This window comes from Podarcis erhardii (genome assembly GCF_964252035.2).
Source record: "Podarcis erhardii genome assembly, chromosome: 7".
NCBI classification, from domain to species: domain Eukaryota; kingdom Metazoa; phylum Chordata; class Lepidosauria; order Squamata; family Lacertidae; genus Podarcis; species Podarcis erhardii.
In genome coordinates this window covers 45,964,501-45,981,981 of record NC_138511.1, presented here as the reverse complement: position 1 = coordinate 45,981,981, position 17,481 = coordinate 45,964,501, and the positions used below count along the sequence as shown (strand labels likewise).

The window sequence follows — 17,481 nt, the reverse complement described above, 5'->3', positions numbered from 1 at the left end:
CAGGTATCAGGACCCACAGACCCCTGGAACTGGATCAGAAAATACCTCCTCACTAGAGGAGGATGAAGGGAAGGGCCATAGCTCAGTGGCAGAACAGCTGCTTTGCATGCAGAATGCCCTGGATTCAATCCTCAGCATTGCCAGGTAGGGCTGAAAAGGCTCTCTGCCTGATAACCTGGAGAAAACAGCATAGACAATACTGAACTAGCTAAACCAATGGTATGACTCTGTATAAAGCAGCTTCTTATGTTCCTATGATGTCACCATGAATCCCAGGACCAAGGGAGACAAGCAACCCAAAAGGAACATTAACACTCATACCACCTCCACAATATTCCATCCAGGGTAACTGCAGACTTGTGAGACCTGATATGGCCTAACTGGACTCATCCCTTAACTCTGGACCCTCCATGGGGTCCTAAGGAACAGTAAAGGCAGAAAGTCCAAAATGAAGCTTAGTCCTGATGCTACTGTGTCCACTTGGCTGAACAAGGCATCCCATGTCAAAAGAGGAAAAACACTCAGGGTCATGATCCCATTAGCACCCCAGGAAGGGTGGGACAAGCAGCCTGAGTAATTAAACCCTCTGCTGCTGGCTGGAAGACCTGTTCATAGCAAAGCACTACTCTGATCAGCTCTTTTTCCTGGCTCAGGACTAGGTCCTCTGACTGTCTGCACTGCTGGACAGCTCCCCTGCCTGGCTCAGACAGCTGAAATGAGACAACCAGCTCCCCTAATCACAGGGCATCCCCTTAAAAGTAGGTGATTGTCAGAGGAGACTTGGGTAGACTGTCCCAAGACCTTAGGGGAGGCTGAACCCATTCCACCATGAAATCTTCAGTCAAAAGCTTGATTTGGAAATGTAATCCTCTGCCAAGATCTTGCAACCAAAGTCATAAGAATGTACAGGATTGTCACTCAACACAAGAACAGCACCTAAACTTGAATTCAGGAGCAATGCAGATTCTTTATGTGAAGCAGGAGCCAAGTCAGGTTTAGATATCTGGACTAGGCTATCAGGAAGTACCGTAAGTCATTACTCTAGAAACCCACTGAACAAAAGAGCTTCACATGCATATTTTCAGGCTCTTGCCCAAAATCACAATGGTTTATGGATTTTTTTAAAAGCTCAGTTTAAAAGCTCTACCAACTTTTATACCATGTTGTCTTCTTGTACACCAATTTGTACACCAATTTGAGGTTTTATGGTACATAAATCTAGTGAAATAAATAAATAAATAAAATAAAACTGCAGGCTGGCATAATATGCTACTGCTCCCAAGTAGCCTGCCAGAAAGTTGCAGGGAAAGCACACCAAGCTCTTACTTGTGTGTATAAACGTTCTTGGATAAGTTCAGGTGGATTAGGCTTTCACAGCAACCAGCACCCAAGGCATCAAAAAGCTGGGGACAGAGGAGGAAAAGGTCATGGACAACTGCGGAAAACAAAACAAGCTCATGGTCACCTGTGGAATTCTGAGAGTGCCACTGGGTTCCATTAAAAGTTTTATATTTTGGATTTAACTGCTGACTCAGGCTATGGTCACATGCTATACCTTTAAAGCACATTTGAAGCACATTCTTCCCCTCAAATAATTATTGGCACAGTGGTTTACCTCTCACAGAGTTACAATTCTCAACAACCCTTAACAAACTACAGTGCCTAGAATTCTTTGAATTGGGAAATGTGCTATGAATGTGCTTTAAAAATATATTATGTATGTAGCCTCAGTCATTTTGGCTGAGGGTTTTATCTTGCTGTTTTATGAAATTGTAGGTTTTGAATGTTGTAAGCTGTCCAGAGTGATAGTATTGATTTTGCTTATTTTTGCAACAGAAGGGCAGGATATCAACGTTTTAACAAACAAAATAACTAGCAAACTCAATTTTCAAATAGAAACAGCCACTGCCAGTGAGAGTAGTCAGTACTTGGTTAAATGGACTAAAGGTCTGACTCATTTTAAAGGAACTTCACTCGTGACAGCACAATAATACAGGGTCCTCATTCCGGGAAAATGACATGGTACAACATGCTTAAGAGTAAGAAATAGCAGCAGCTGCCAGGTGCTCACCACATCCAAAGCGCAGGCTGTCCCAGAGAGATCAAGGTGACCTAAAGCATTTGGCTGACTCAGGAAAGAAAATAAGCCCTGAAAGGGGAGAGAGAAAGAGAAAGAGAGAGAGAAAGAGAAAGAGAAAGAGAGAGAAGACTTACTTGTTGAGAAAAGAAAATTGCAGTGCGGCTGTTGTAAGACAGCAAGGTCCACTGCAAGCATTTCTTTAATGTACTCTAGAGCTGCCTTTGAAAACTATCCAGAAGCTCCAACAGGCCTAAATGCCACTGCTAAACTAATATCTGGAGCTTTCTAGATAGAACATGACTCAGTTCCTTATTTAAAAGCATTTATAAACTGCTTAATTTTTCAGAAAAATCTAAGTGGTGTATAGTCTAACAAACAATATACTGTATCATTAAAACTAAACTCAATAAAACTTCAATGAAAAAAACAAATGAAAGCGTATAAAAGTGAATAGAACAAAAATATCTTAATTGTTTACCTCTATGCTTCTGAGCTGTTCACCTTTAAAGCCCTGAATCACCAGTAAAAGTGACCCCTTGAGCCACTTAAACTATCCAATGACTTTGCCTGGTGATGAGACAACTTAAAGCTTGTGAACTCACACAGAATATTTTAGCAGCGACAGGTCTTTTGGGACTAGACAGCAAGATAAGTTAAGTTTTGGGAAGAGAAGGTGCAAGGCCCAGAAAACTCTTCCTGCAAAGAGACAACTACTCCAGAACAGCATTGTTGACTCTGTTACTTCATTAGCTTCTGCAGAAATGCAAAAGTAAATGAAACCTAGATGCATTGATCTTTAAAGACTGTAATTCCAAAACAGCAACACTGGGGCTGAGGAGCAAACTTTGAGTCCCTGTCTGTGTCTGAAACAGGAGGCAAAACACATCTGCTACACAGTTTCCAGGGGCCATGAATACTCACGTCTGCACCTTCAGTGGCCAGGCTCCCTGGGTTCCCAGAAAGGTCCAAGTGGTACAGAGTAGTCCTGTATAGTCTATTGGAGCCTAGAGACTGGCAAAGGGCCAACATTCCTGGCAGGCAAGAGAAATCACAAAGAGATTTTAAGGATGCAAGTGCCAAGTAAGACAGAGGAAGGTGGAGGGCAACTGTTTCATTTGCAAGGTTGGCCTTGCTTAGCTCAGATTCTGACATTGACTGGGAAATTTGGTATGTACAGAGAACGAAATCTTTACCTGAAGTGAGAAAGCATTCCTTCAGCTAGATAAGCACAGTTGCACGATATGCTCCAATGCAATTTATAGATTTGTTAAATATCAACAACTGGTACATGCAGGTCTTCCATCCAGTGACCCTGTTACAGGGCTGGCTCTACCATTAGGTAGAGTGAAGTGGCTACCTCACCTCAGTCAACTGATTTTTGATGTCATGAAAGGTCAGCAACTTCTTACTTTAAGTTGGAATTATTGTATTTTCCCTCCTGGGAAGAGGCATTTAAGGGATTTTCTGCCACAAGTGGTCAGTCTTGGCTCCTATACACTTTTACTTGGCTGTACCCATGGAGCATGCTGCTTTTGTTCCCTCTCAGGTAAAATTTTTCTTGAGCTGGTCCCAGTGCCATTAAAGAACAGAAATTGTCCAGTTGTTTTTTTTTTATTTATCAGCTTGTTTAACTATACCAAGGATCTGGGGGTGTTGTGCTGGATTTTTTAATTTACATTTTGCTTTGGCCAGCCCTGGATCCATGCAGTGAAGAAAACAGGCAATGTATATTTATTTTATTAAAAAAGGAATATGAACCAATATTTAATAGAACTAATAAAACATTAATATGGAAGAATGAAGGCAAAAAATCTAATCACTGCAATAAATCTCACAGCAAGTTAACATTAATAATGACACTACAATAAAGATACTATAAATAGATACCACGGATGAAGATTTAGATTTCAGTTCTCTCTGATGTGCTAATGCCATCCTAATAGAGCATCCTGAAACAGTACCACTACCCCAAAACCCTTCAACCATGGACTAACAACTGTTTCCCCATGTACCTTTTGGAGTCAAGGAGGTCCTAGCAAAGTTCAAGCTTTGGAAGCCCTTGATGCTTTGCTCTAAGTTCTGGCTCAGAGCAATTATACCTAAAGAGAGAAAGGAACCCTTGAGTAGACATAGAATGCAATTGTACTGCCATTTACCAGTACTTCAGTGGTGCTTCTAGGCAGGCAGTTCCTAGTACCACCCAAGAATTATTCCACCATAGTAAACTACAAGTGGCATTGCAACAATCAACTTTCCACACAACTTGGGTGGTGGTGGGGGTATTGTAATTTTTCTGTATACATCCTGCAATGCTTCATCCACATAGATGGGCCAGAAAATAACCCATCCTTTTTTTACGTTGTTTTTCCCCCCTTATCAATAATTTAATTTGCACCATGGTATTTGTTCATTTAAGAGTACCTGCGAGATGTCATGATTTGTTTTTAAAAAGGTTTTGATATACAGATGTTCCAGATGGCTCTTAGACAAAGTTTTTAGATCAGAATGGTGGCAACTAGTAAGGCAGTGGGGAGTTTTAGAAAAATACTCTTTTATTTAAGATTGCTTCCTCAGCTTGGGCCCTCAGGATACAGTCAGCCTACAACTCCTGTTATCCCTTACCGTTGGCCATGCTGGCTGGGGCTGATGGGAGTTTTAGATATATATAAAAATAGGATATTAGCATTTTAGTGCTAGCTAAAAGAACAATTATAAATAAAGAGGAACAGTGATAATATGATGACCACTTGAAAAGTCAAAGTCAAAGTTTGCCAAGTGGGGAAAAAGTCTACCTGCCCAATGTATCAATGCACATTTTGCAACCATGCCACTTGGAAATACTGAAAAAGAAGTACAAAAGCAATCTAGACTTGGAGAAATTTTACAAAAGATGGAAGCAGCACTAGGAAAAGACAGGACTATATAACAATTGGGTGATGATATCGTGATGCAAATTTTCCCCAAGGTGAATGAATGACACACAGCAATTACACACTAAATGCTATTTGTTTAACAAATTCAGTCCTGTTCTCCAAGTTAATCTTACTGCTTAAGCCAGTGTGGGCCAGAGCTAAAGCTTGGACCAACATTCAAATCCAACCTCTTCTTCTTCTTCAGTGTAGGGATTTAAGACAAATTTCTCAAGCTTAGCTCCCCATTGGTAAAGGGAGACTGATGGTCACCTACCTCATAGGGCTACTGTAAGGTCAAACACACACAGTAAAGATGGTGAATCACTTAACAAATTAAAAGACCATATTTATAACAGCTGAAGCACTCAAACTAATTGAAGACTTGGAAAGGTCTCTTTTCTCTTAGTTCATGAGGGCAGAGAATGCAACTTTAGTAATTGAAAGTTCTAAAGGCAGAAACAAATGAGATTCTCTATACCTAGGTAACTGCAGGATTTAGCCAGAAAACAGAGCAACCAAGTAAATAGTTAAGACAGTCAGTGGTGGAGCTTCATGCTCTGGCACCAGGGGGCAGAGAGCAGGCGGGGGTGGGGCTGGTGTGCATCCCAGGGGTGGGGTGTGCTGCCCACAGGGGTGTGACGCACATCCTGGGGGCGGGACGTGTGCCTAGCGTGGGCGGGGTGGCAGCCACGATGGCACCCTACTGGGATCGTGCTGCCGGGGGCGGTGCACTCCCCCCACACTCCTCTTCCTCCGCCAGTGAAGACAGTGAACCAAGTTTATTTTTATGGCCAGAACACACAAGTCACTACTATGCAATATTGGCCAAGAGATCAGAAATTGCACTACCTCGGTCCTCAAGCAGGTTTCCAGAAAGATTAAGCATGTTTAAGGTATTCTTTGGATTATTGTGAAGCACCTGGGCCATCCGTTGAGCAAAATCACTGCAAGGGGAAAAGATTTCACACAGTAACAAGCCCACAGATGAAAATAATAGTGACTCACACATTTTGACTTCTCTTCGTGCCAACCAAACATCTGTGGCCACTAAGAACTTGCTCCTCTCCCAAGGGTTGATACCTTGTTCCTGATTTTGTGCTGTCCATCCAAAGCACAGTGCAAGATCAGGAACAATTCCTTATTCTCCTCTCAACTCCAGCCATGGAGCATGCGATGGAGAACTCATCATTGGAAACACATTGCAGGGAAGCAAGTCCCAGCCTGAAGCAAGTCCCAGCTCTATTTTGGTTCTGTGTTGCTAAGGTCTCCTCCTGACCTTGAGACTGGGGAGGGGAACCATCCCTTTAGATATGTTGAATGGAGCACAATGGTGAGGATGATCCATGACTCCCACTCCAGTTCCAAGATTAGGGACCAACCTGGTAGCATCCTATACTTGCCAGAGGTTGATGGAACACTCAACATTATGACCAAAATATGAACTTCCGGACCAGCCTACTGACTGGTGCATGGTTTGCAAATTTAGCCCAGACTGAAGGTCAAAGTCAATCTGACGGAAAATGTTCTGGTGGGATGCCCATGAAGATCTTTATAAACCCACATGTGTGCAGCACAAACTCCTACTCAAGTCTTCTTGAGTTCTTCTCTTGGAAGAAACAGAAGGTCAGAGAAGATCAGAAATAGTTCTGGTTACCACAGCAGGAGGCATGGAGACAATTAAGTGGCAGAGCTTAGAACTCATGCTCTACTCCCGACTCATTCCTATTCATAGCTTTAAGTATTCATTTTTCCAATCTGTATACCAGTGTTTCCCAACCTTTTTTGGGCAAAGGCACACTTGTTTCATGAAAAAAATCTCGAGGCACACCACCATTAGAAAATGTTTAAAAAATTAACTCTGTGCCTATATTGACTATATATAAAGTACAGTGGTGCCCCGCAAGACGAATGCCTCGCTAAACGAAAAACCCGCAAGACGAAAGGGTTTTCCGATTTTTTAGCGGCTTCGCAAGACGAATTTCCCTATGGGCTTGCTTCGCAAGACGAAAGCCCATAGGGAAATCTCCGGGACAGCGGGGAACCCTCCTCCCACCGCAAGCCCCGGGAACAGAGGAGAAGCTGCGCACCTTCCCCTCTGTTCTGGGACCTGTCCTGAAGGCTTGCGGTGGGAGGTCCGGGAACAGAAGAGAAGGCGCACAGCTTCTCCTCTCTTCCCGGGGCTTGCGGTGGGAGGAGGGTTTTTCCTCCCCACCGCCAACATTCAGAACAGCATTCTGAATGTTGGCGGTGGGGAGGAAAGCCCTCCTCCCGCTGCAAGCCTTCAGGACAGGTCCGGGGCAGCAGGCTGCTATCCGCAGCTTGGAGAGCCCTGCGGGGAAGTCCTGCAGGGCTCTCCAAGCTGTGAATGTCTGCCCCGCGCGAGGGGCGCTCTGCTTAAGAGCGCCCCTCGTGCAGGGCAGCAGGCTGCTATCTGCAGCTCGGAGAGCCCTGCGGGGAAGTCCGGCAGGGCTCCCCAAGCTGCAGATGTCTGCCCCGCCCAAGGAGCGCTCTGCTTAAGAGCACCCCTCGTGCGGGGCAGCAGGCTGCTATCCGCAGCTTGGAAAGCCCTGCGGGGAAGTCCTGCAGGGCTCCCCAAGCTGCAGATGTCTGCCCCGCGCGAGGGGCGCTCTGCTTAAGAGCACCCCTCGTGCGGGGCAGCAGGCTGCTATCCGCAGCTTGGAGAGCCCTGCGGGGAAGTCCTGCAGGGCTCCCCAAGCTGCAGATGTCTGCCCCGCGCGAGGGGCGCTCTGCTTAAGAGCACCCCTCGTGCGGGGCAGCAGGCTGCTATCCGCAGCTTGGAGAGCCCTGCGGGGAAGTCCTGCAGGGCTCCCCAAGCTGCAGATGTCTGCCCCGCGCGAGGGGCGCTCTGCTTAAGAGCGCCCCTCGTGCGGGGCAGCAGGCTGCTATCCGCAGCTTGGAGAGCCCTGCGGGGAAGTCCTGCAGGGCTCCCTAAGCTGCAGATGTCTGCCCCGCGCGGAGCTCCCGCCGGGCGCGCAAGGCTTGGGGCGGCAGCCTGTTGCCCGAAGCACAGGGAGCCCTCCGGAGGGCTCCCCGTGCTTCGGGCGAGTGTCTGCAAGGCTTGCGCGCCCGGCAGGAGCTCCCGCCGGGCGCGCAAGGCTTGGGGCGGCAGCCTGTTGCCCGAAGCACAGGGAGCCCTCCGGAGGGCTCCCCGTGCTTCGGGCGAGTGTCTGCAAGCCTTGCGCGCCTGGCAGGAGCTCCCGCCGGGCGCGCAAGGCTTGGGGCGGCAGCCTGTTGCCCGAAGCACAGGGAGCCCTCCGGAGGGCTCCCCGTGCTTCGGGCGAGTGTCTGCAAGGCTTGCGCGCCCGGCAGGAGCTCCCGCCGGGCGCGCAAGGCTTGGGGCGGCAGCCTGTTGCCTGAAGCACGCGGAGCCCTCCGAAGGGCGCCCCGTGCTCCGCGCTGCCGCCCCAAGCCTTGCGCTCTCGCCCGCCTCCCTCCCACGGCACACCAGGCAACGTCTCGCGGCACACTAGTGTGCCGCGGAACACCGGTTGGGAAACACTGCTGTATACTGTACAAGCTTGTTGGTGTGTGCTGCACTTGTATCTTAAACTGGTGTTTATCTGCCACTTTGTGTGTGACTGGCACAATGCTGTCCATCTTCCATGGGATTTTGCAGTGCCTTCTGGATCTTTTAAATTACAACCGTGTATGGCCATGCTGGCTGGAGTTGCAGTCCAAAACATATGGAGGGCACCTGATTGGTGAAGACTGGTTTATGACACGCATTTAAACTCATTTCATTAATCAACTAAGATTCCATAACATCCCTAATTCTTTTGCTGGACATTTTACTCAATCCTAAATAATGTTGGCGGTGGGGAGGAAAGCCCTCCTCCCGCTGCAAGCCTTCAGGACAGGTCCGGGGCAGCAGGCTGCTATCCGCAGCTTGGAGAGCCCTGCGGGGAAGTCCTGCAGGGCTCTCCAAGCTGTGAATGTCTGCCCCGCGCGAGGGGCGCTCTGCTTAAGAGCGCCCCTCGTGCAGGGCAGCAGGCTGCTATCTGCAGCTCGGAGAGCCCTGCGGGGAAGTCCGGCAGGGCTCCCCAAGCTGCAGATGTCTGCCCCGCCCAAGGAGCGCTCTGCTTAAGAGCACCCCTCGTGCGGGGCAGCAGGCTGCTATCCGCAGCTTGGAAAGCCCTGCGGGGAAGTCCTGCAGGGCTCCCCAAGCTGCAGATGTCTGCCCCGCGCGAGGGGCGCTCTGCTTAAGAGCACCCCTCGTGCGGGGCAGCAGGCTGCTATCCGCAGCTTGGAGAGCTGGAGGGCTCCCCTCCGGAGGGCTCCCCGTGCTTCGGGCGAGTGTCTGCAAGGCTTGCGCGCCCGGCAGGAGCTCCCGCCGGGCGCGCAAGGCTTGGGGCGGCAGCCTGTTGCCCGAAGCACGCGGAGCCCTCCGAAGGGCGCCCCGTGCTCCGCGCTGCCGCCCCAAGCCTTGCGCTCTCGCCCGCCTCCCTCCCACGGCACACCAGGCAACGTCTCGCGGCACACTAGTGTGCCGCGGAACACCGGTTGGGAAACACTGCTGTATACTGTACAAGCTTGTTGGTGTGTGCTGCACTTGTATCTTAAACTGGTGTTTATCTGCCACTTTGTGTGTGACTGGCACAATGCTGTCCATCTTCCATGGGATTTTGCAGTGCCTTCTGGATCTTTTAAATTACAACCGTGTATGGCCATGCTGGCTGGAGTTGCAGTCCAAAACATATGGAGGGCACCTGATTGGTGAAGACTGGTTTATGACACGCATTTAAACTCATACAATTTAAACTCATTTCATTAATCAACTAAGATTCCATAACATCCCTAATTCTTTTGCTGGACATTTTACTCAATCCTAAATAACTGGTCTGATCATTGCCACAGCATGGTGATGTATTATGAAGCTGTTTGTTGCATGATGTTTAAAAAAGTGTACCTGTTGTCATGCAGTGTCCCACTCCCAACAGCAACCACCATTTATTATGAATTCACAATATACTCATAATGAAACCTCCAGACTTTTTCTGCTTACAACTTCAAGCCACAGTTTTCCAACACCAGCTCTTCCAGAGTCACTGATTTGCTGAGAACATGGAGAATCTGATCCAGAATATCCCAATTCTAGGGCAGAATAAAATATACTGTGAAGCTCTGCTAGGGAAGGTTCAGGAAGACATTTTACCTCTGACATATGATAGAGGCAGAGGCAGAGGCAGAGGCAGAGGCAGAGGCAGAGGCAGTGGCAGTTATCAAAGAACTTGTAAATAATTATGGGGGGGGGGGTAGCAGACATTATATTAATCACTAACCCCTATAACATATTAACAACTAGCAGAAAATTGTGGGACTAAAAATGGAAAGTCTCTTTTCTATATTCTGATTTTCTCCCCGCCCTACTCTGAAAACTCACCTTCTCCCACAGAGGTTGTGTTCTGAGTGCCCCTGCTAAATTCAGTGGCTACCAGGATAGGGCCTCCTTGGTAACAGCACCATGCTTATGGAATAGCCTCCCAAGAGAGGCTTGCCTGGCACCATCCTTATGCTCTTTTTGATGGCTGGCACATACCTCCTTATTCAGCCAGAGTTTTTAAACAACTAGTGCTTTTAATCTGAGCGTCTCAGTTTTATAGTTTATATTTTGCTGTAAATCTGCAAGAAGCACATTTTTATTCTTTTTATTGTTTTGTATTGTATTGTATTTCTGATATTGTATTTTATTATTTTTTATGAGCTGCCCACACAAATGCCAACCATCGTTGTTGTCATCATCATCATAAGAACTAAGAAGGATGCTTTTTAAACCAGGTCCATCTAGCCTAGTATTATCTACTCTATCTGGCATCACCACTCCAGGCGCTTTTCACATCACATACTACCGGATGCTTTCAATTGGGGGTGTCAGGGATTGAACCCAGGCCCTTCTGCATGTGAAGCATGTACTCTGGTGATCCCTCTCCAATTTATATTTCTTTTATTTATATTCTGCCTTTCTTTCATCATAGAACTCAAGGTGGTATACATGGAATTTGCAGGCAGTCTCCCATTCAGGCAATGACCAGACCCAGACCTGCTTGGCTTCAGCAAGGAGGCTGCATCCTGTGGTCTTATGCTTCTGTCCATCTCAGGGAGGGCCTTGCCAAAAAGCCTAGCACATTGCACTCACCAGTTTGAAGTCCTTGCAGCTCAGCCTTGTGAACCACGGATTCAATGACAGGCTAGTCACACTAACAGCCACATCTCTGCAACAGGACAAAGCAATATTACATAGAAAATGTATTCTGTCAAGTTGTACCATTGGTCCATCAAGCTCAGTATTGCCGACACTCAATGGCAGCATCTTCAGGGTTTCAGTCAGGGAAATATCCAAGCCCTACCTACAGGTGCCAGTAATTGAACCAGGAATGGGACCTTCTGCATACTAAGTAGGTGCTCAACAACTCAGCTATCCATTGGCCCCATCCACCTATCCTAATCCACTATGCACCCAACAAGAGATGTAGCTTATTCAGTTCTACAAAGTAATTAGTTTAGAATTTAAACAGTTAAAATCTAGACTCTAAAAGGCACAATTCACTTGATTAATTTTTTTAAGAACACTTTATTTTTTAAAAAACCCAATAAAGATTATTTAAAAATTGTCTAACACAGCAACTCCCCATTTGATCTAGATTCAAAAGGCCTGCCTACCTATAGGTCTTCAGCTACATTCTAGACAGACACACTTGGGGCCAATGCAGGGAAGATGAGGGGAATTGAAGGGAATCACACAATTGCTTCATTGAGTATCTTGAAACTCAAATGCACACAGCATTGTTCAGCCAAGCTTTGCACTGACACATAAACATGGCTTGAACTGGGAGACTGAATTCCTGAATTTCTTAGAATACTGCTGATTTCATGCTATTTTAACACTGTATGGTATGACTGCATATCAGGTGATATTCAATGAAGTCCTACTCATTGAAATGAATGAATTTAAATTAGTCATGTTTATGGTCTAATCTGCATAGGACTAGCTTTCAATACCACCTAATGGATTTCACCCTTCTCACTCCCCACCCTATTTTTTTATATGGACTCACTGGCTGTGGAGGTGGTTGAAATCCAGCAGGTTGAACTCCTTGCATTCCTGGTTGTGATAAATATTATCCACATCCTTGAAAAATAAAAATAAAATACATTAGCACATTGCAGGGAGGTAAGAGACCATTTGGCAAATTCACATAATGATGAAGATGCTAACAGCACTACCTAGCCACCTCTAAGCAGAAGAGTTCCACTCAAGAGTAGTGATGAGGTTAATATCAGTATGCTGAGCCAGACTAGGCATACCTGTGTCTTGAGAACTACAGTGGTACCTTGGCTTACGAACTTAATCAGTTCCGGAAGTCTGTTCTTAAACCAAGGCGTGCTTTCCCATAGCAGTGGGGGACTCAATTTACAAATGAAACACACTCAACAGGAAGCAGAACATTTTCTGCTTCCAAGGCAAAGTTCACAAACCAAAACACCTACTTCTGAGTTTGCAGTGTTCTTAATCCAAGTTGTTCATAACTAAGCTGTTCTTAAACCAAGGTACCATTGTACTTTACAAAAAAAAAAAAAAAATGTACACAGGTCATGCAGGATGGAACTGGGGGAATACGGACACAAATGAATTGCCAAATCACCATCTGGAAAAAGTGCATGCACACATTAAACTCCTTGATGCAATGGGAGACAAGGAAATGGTGGCATTTTCTGGCCATTACTTTTTTTCTGCCACCGAGTTGTGGGTTATTCTTAAGCATGTTGTTTTGGTATGAATGACTAATTTGTGTCTTACCCACTGGATCTCCTCTTGGAAAGGGAGGCCAATGTAATCACAGAGAGCAGCGTATGTCTCTGAAAACCCACCTGTAAATGTGAGAGGATATTAGCAGAACATGTTGCAGAACAGAATTTACAGGCTGATCCAAGTTCTAGATCCAAACTCTCCTTTGCCAGAAACTTAGTAGCTGGTCTTAGGTAAACCACTATCTCTCAAGCTCAATTACTATACACCTATCTTGCATGGGTGATAATGAGATTTCAGAGATTATGGTATTTGAAGACTCCAAAAATTATAAGACAGGCCATATAAAAGTGATTACTTTAAAACATTTATATAATGCAGGAAAATCACAAGATATAGATATTCTGAGCCAAGAAGATACTTTGCCCAAATCAAATATTTGGGCCATTAGTAATATCACTCCCATTCCTCACTCCTCAACCTGCCAACAATCCTTCTGGATACAAAAATAGAAAATACAGCTGTAAATCTATTAAAAAAAACTATTAAGAAAAAAACTATTAAAAGGTGTACATTCGAGATAAAGTAAAGCAGTAGTGGAGAAGAGATGTGAGTTGCCATCAGCTCCATTCCTCCAATTTGTAAATATCTCAACAGACCTCATTCGTTACAACAGCAAATGTAGCTACTGAAAAGTTTGGACATGTTTGAACTATGAGCGCTTTGGCTGTATATCAATCTTGTATTTCTTACATTTTTATCCTGCCCTTTTTTTTTTTTTTTTTGAAGGAGCTCAGAGCTGGGTACATGGTTTTTCCCCTGTCAAATTTATCCACACAATAATCCTGTGAGGTTGGTTAGGCAGCATCAGAAAGAATGAATGACCAAAAGTCGCTCAGTGAGTTTCACAGCTGAGTTGGGATTTAAACCAGGGCTTCCCCAGCCCTAATTCAACCCTCCAAACGGCCATACCATGTCACAAAAAGCTGTCAATGCTAAAATTCTCTCTTCTTTACAACTATTTAAATAGCACAGGAGCCCTACTGTCCTCCTTGGCATCTGGCCACTTGACAGCTGCACAACCATAGAAACCATCATCTCATATATACAGCTGATGCACAAAGCAGCCTTCTTGCCCAGACCTTTAATGGTTTATAATGCTTAATTGGATGCTGCTGCTTAGCTTTATCGGCAATTTCATCTCCCATTTTACTGTCTGGCTGCTTCTGCTTCTAGTGTTTCATTTTTAAGATGTTGTTTAAAATTGGTTCATATTTTATCATTTTGTGAACAGCTATGAAGATAATCAATATTTGTTAAGGCAGGATATAAATATTCTATGGACCAATCCTATGAAAGGTTACTTGGAAATAACTATTGTGTTCGGTGAAGCTTACTCCCAGGTAAACCAATAGAGGATGGCAGTCTTAATCAAGGGAAAGATTGACCATATGTGCACATGGGGAGATAGCTGCATAAGCATCTGCAGTCTAGGGCAAGTTCTACATAAAATGATTCCTAGAAAGGGTGCCAGAGTGGCAGCTACTAGCAACTCTGTGCTTCTGAAGCCAAGGTCAAAAACACACACATACCTTGCAGCCCTATTTTCCAATCTGTGCTTATGCATATTCATATGAATTCAGAATTGTCAGATTTTTCAAAGGCTTGAGCACTCTAAGGGAAGTAAGCTTTAGTTTTACCACCAGTTTAATAGTATGTTTAAACTTTTAGTTTAAACTTTTAGTTTAAATTGTATGTTTAGGGAAGCTTTTAATATCTGATGAATTATTGTATTTTAATGTTTTGTTGGAAGCTGCCCAAAGTGGCTGGGGAAACCCAGACAGATGGGCGAGGTATAAATTATATTATTATTATTATTATTATTATTATTATTATTATTATTAAACTAGCCTTGTATTTAAGCACTCACCTAGTTGCCACACACAACAAGAAACTGCATGCAGGTGGAGAAACAAGTTCTGTGCTTCCTCTGCGCCCAATATAGGAAACAGTGGGCTGTCTGAGGAGAGATGGAGCCATACGTCCCTTCCCTACGACCCCCAGTAGCTCACTTTTTTTAAAAAAGCTAAAAACTTTTATAAGCATATTTTAAAGGCTAGTTTAGACTAGGGATAGGGGAGAAATTTGATTCACTTTGCAGAGAGGAGCCTACCTAACTCAAACTTTCAGAAACATTAGAGAAACATAGCCATCCTTCAAAATTTGCATTCTCCAAATTTTGCAGTTCGCTTATCCAGCCAGGGAATGGGTAACAAAATACATAAACTAGGACAAAATGTGCATATAATTGAGTATGTTAATGAAGATAACATTAAATTCATTATATCAGGAAAAACTGCATAAACAAATGTGTATATTAGGAGAAATTCACACAAATGCTGGTGAATTTTCATGAGGATTTTTTTAAAAAAACAATAATTGCAAACAGCTGTGAAAATGTGGAGCAAAATGAGAAACCAGAATTGATATATTTCCTCATCCCTAGTTTACAATTCTTACATTCTTCACAACTATAGTTTGGCTCAACAATTACTTCCAACATATTTTTCTCCAATAATTTTCATATATAAAGATTACCACATGGGCCTTGATTTTCCTTTAGTAATTCTTCCAAGGAATCTGTTATCGCTTTTATTCTGTCGAGCAAGATGGGGGAGGCATTTTGGAGTAGGTTTCTTCAAAACAAAGGGAAAAACCAATTACATTTTTTTCACTGAAGGCTTAGAGGACGCACCGGTCAGGAAGTTGGACAAAAACATTATTATCAGGACAGACACAGGAAGCTCCTGATTCCACCTACATACAATTAAGTCCACAGCCATCTAGTGCCTAAATCATATAACAACACTGTCCACTCATGTATCCCCCTAACTTTCTTTTGTTTAAAAGAAACAAATAAATTGGTACTGTTGAAACATCTGGTGCTTAAGGTAATCAGTTACGCATCTCTAAACCAAAAATGCTTCTGGAAACTTCAACCAGAACAAGTGATCTGTAACACCCTGTCATTCTTACAATATTGCTCTGGCACAGTCTCAGTAAATCAGTTTCCAAGTACTGCTTGTATATGTGACCATTGTACCTTCTCAGAAATAAGAAGGTATTGTAGGCTTATATCTGGTTTCAACAAAATATCATCTGTGCTCCATTCCCGCCCACCCCTTATACATTAACTGGAGTCTGCTGTGGCTTTGTAAGATGAAGATGGTAGAGCACAAGCTTTGTCTGCAACCAGTCCCAGGTTCAACCCCTGGTATTTGCAGCCAGGGCCAAGAAAGACTCAAAGCTTATTATCTGGAGAGCCACTGCCTCTCAGTGGTGATAATACTAAGCTAGATAGATCGATGTTGTGTAGTTATCCACAACCAAGTACTTTATTAGAACTGTTATTGGCTTGAGACTTTACAAAATACGAAGCCCAAGAAGTGTTGGCTGCCCACTGCATTATCACTTCTTGCATTATCTGGGTATGAAACATGAGCTAAAAATGTGCTTTATCATAAAGCTATGGTCCCTTTCCCTAATGGGCTGTGTCAGTGAGTGTCCGCTATCCCTTTCAAGCGTAACAGATGCTTCAGACAAGATGCTTTTGGGAAACAGATGCTAGTATAGGATAGTGGATATAAGACTGAACTGTTAACCAATAAGTCACTTGTTCAAATCACGTAATGAGTCTATAGGAAAGCCTCAGGCATACCACTATCTCTTAAATTCTCTACTGTTTCACCCCACATCTTCATACCTGCAATGTGAAGCATAATAACACTGCCCTGATTTAAAGGGTTGTTGTGAGGCAGGGATAACCAATGTGACACCCTCCAGATGTTGTGTACTACAACTCCCATCAAACCCAGCCAGAATAGCTAAGGATGTTGGAAGCTGTAGTCCAAAATATCTGGACAGTACCATGGTGGCTAGCCCTGTTGTATGTTTTATTTAAGATAATGTACTTGATTTGAGCATGCTAATGTGCTATATAATAATAACCACACCAAACCCATCTAACTAGTTTGGCCCTGGTCACCAGCATTCAGCCCATATCTTCTAATGTAGGCTGTGTCCCACCAGATTTTGTTCGGCTCTAACTTCCATCAGCTCCAGCCAACATAGTTAATGGTCAGAGATGGTGAAAATTTTAGTCCAACAATATATACAGGGCCACAGGTTCCCCAACCTGTTCAAAAGTCTCCAATATATGTACAATCTTGGGCTTTGGTAAACTACATAACCCCCTTACCCAGGTGAAGAAATTGGAAATATCTTCTTCAGAGATGTGACTACGTGGATGACCATATGCTCCAAATCATCCAGTGACAAGAACTCAAATTCAAAAGAAGATTTATCTGTCTCCACGACAACCTTTAGTTAAGTAGAAGAGAAGACATAAGAGGGGAGATATTTTCTATTTAAAAGTTTCAGTATTTCAACAATAGTTATTATCTCATAATACACATTATTTTAAACAAGGGTACTAAAATAATATTTGTAACGATAAATAATTTATAATAAAACATTAATACTCATTTTGTTGTCCAACATACATGAGCTTTTTCTTTTCACTATTACTATTAAATTAAAATGAATAATTTTCTTTAGAGAAGGGAGGTATTATGAAATTATCACAAGCAAAAAAAGGAGATGTAATAACCCCAATTCTCCTCTGGAAAAGAGGATGGGCTACACAGAAGATGCTAATATCATAA

At 44.1% G+C, this 17,481-nt stretch overlaps 1 protein-coding gene across 2 annotated transcripts in view; it reads right to left on the bottom strand.

Annotated features, from left to right (window-relative positions):
- CARMIL2 (capping protein regulator and myosin 1 linker 2) overlaps window positions 1-17,481 on the bottom strand; it is a 68,895-nt gene that overhangs the window by 39,778 nt on the left and 11,636 nt on the right. For both annotated transcript variants that reach the window (XM_081871781.1, XM_081871782.1), the window contains 11 exons: window positions 17,016-17,137; window positions 15,356-15,453; window positions 12,809-12,879; window positions 12,066-12,139; window positions 11,147-11,222; window positions 10,016-10,104; window positions 5,842-5,936; window positions 4,093-4,179; window positions 3,002-3,111; window positions 2,072-2,149; window positions 1,327-1,403 (listed from right to left, as the gene is read on the bottom strand). In XM_081871781.1, the coding sequence (XP_081727907.1) occupies window positions 1,327-1,403; window positions 2,072-2,149; window positions 3,002-3,111; window positions 4,093-4,179; window positions 5,842-5,936; window positions 10,016-10,104; window positions 11,147-11,222; window positions 12,066-12,139; window positions 12,809-12,879; window positions 15,356-15,453; window positions 17,016-17,137 (977 nt within the window). The remainder of the gene's footprint in view (window positions 1-1,326; window positions 1,404-2,071; window positions 2,150-3,001; window positions 3,112-4,092; window positions 4,180-5,841; window positions 5,937-10,015; window positions 10,105-11,146; window positions 11,223-12,065; window positions 12,140-12,808; window positions 12,880-15,355; window positions 15,454-17,015; window positions 17,138-17,481) is intronic.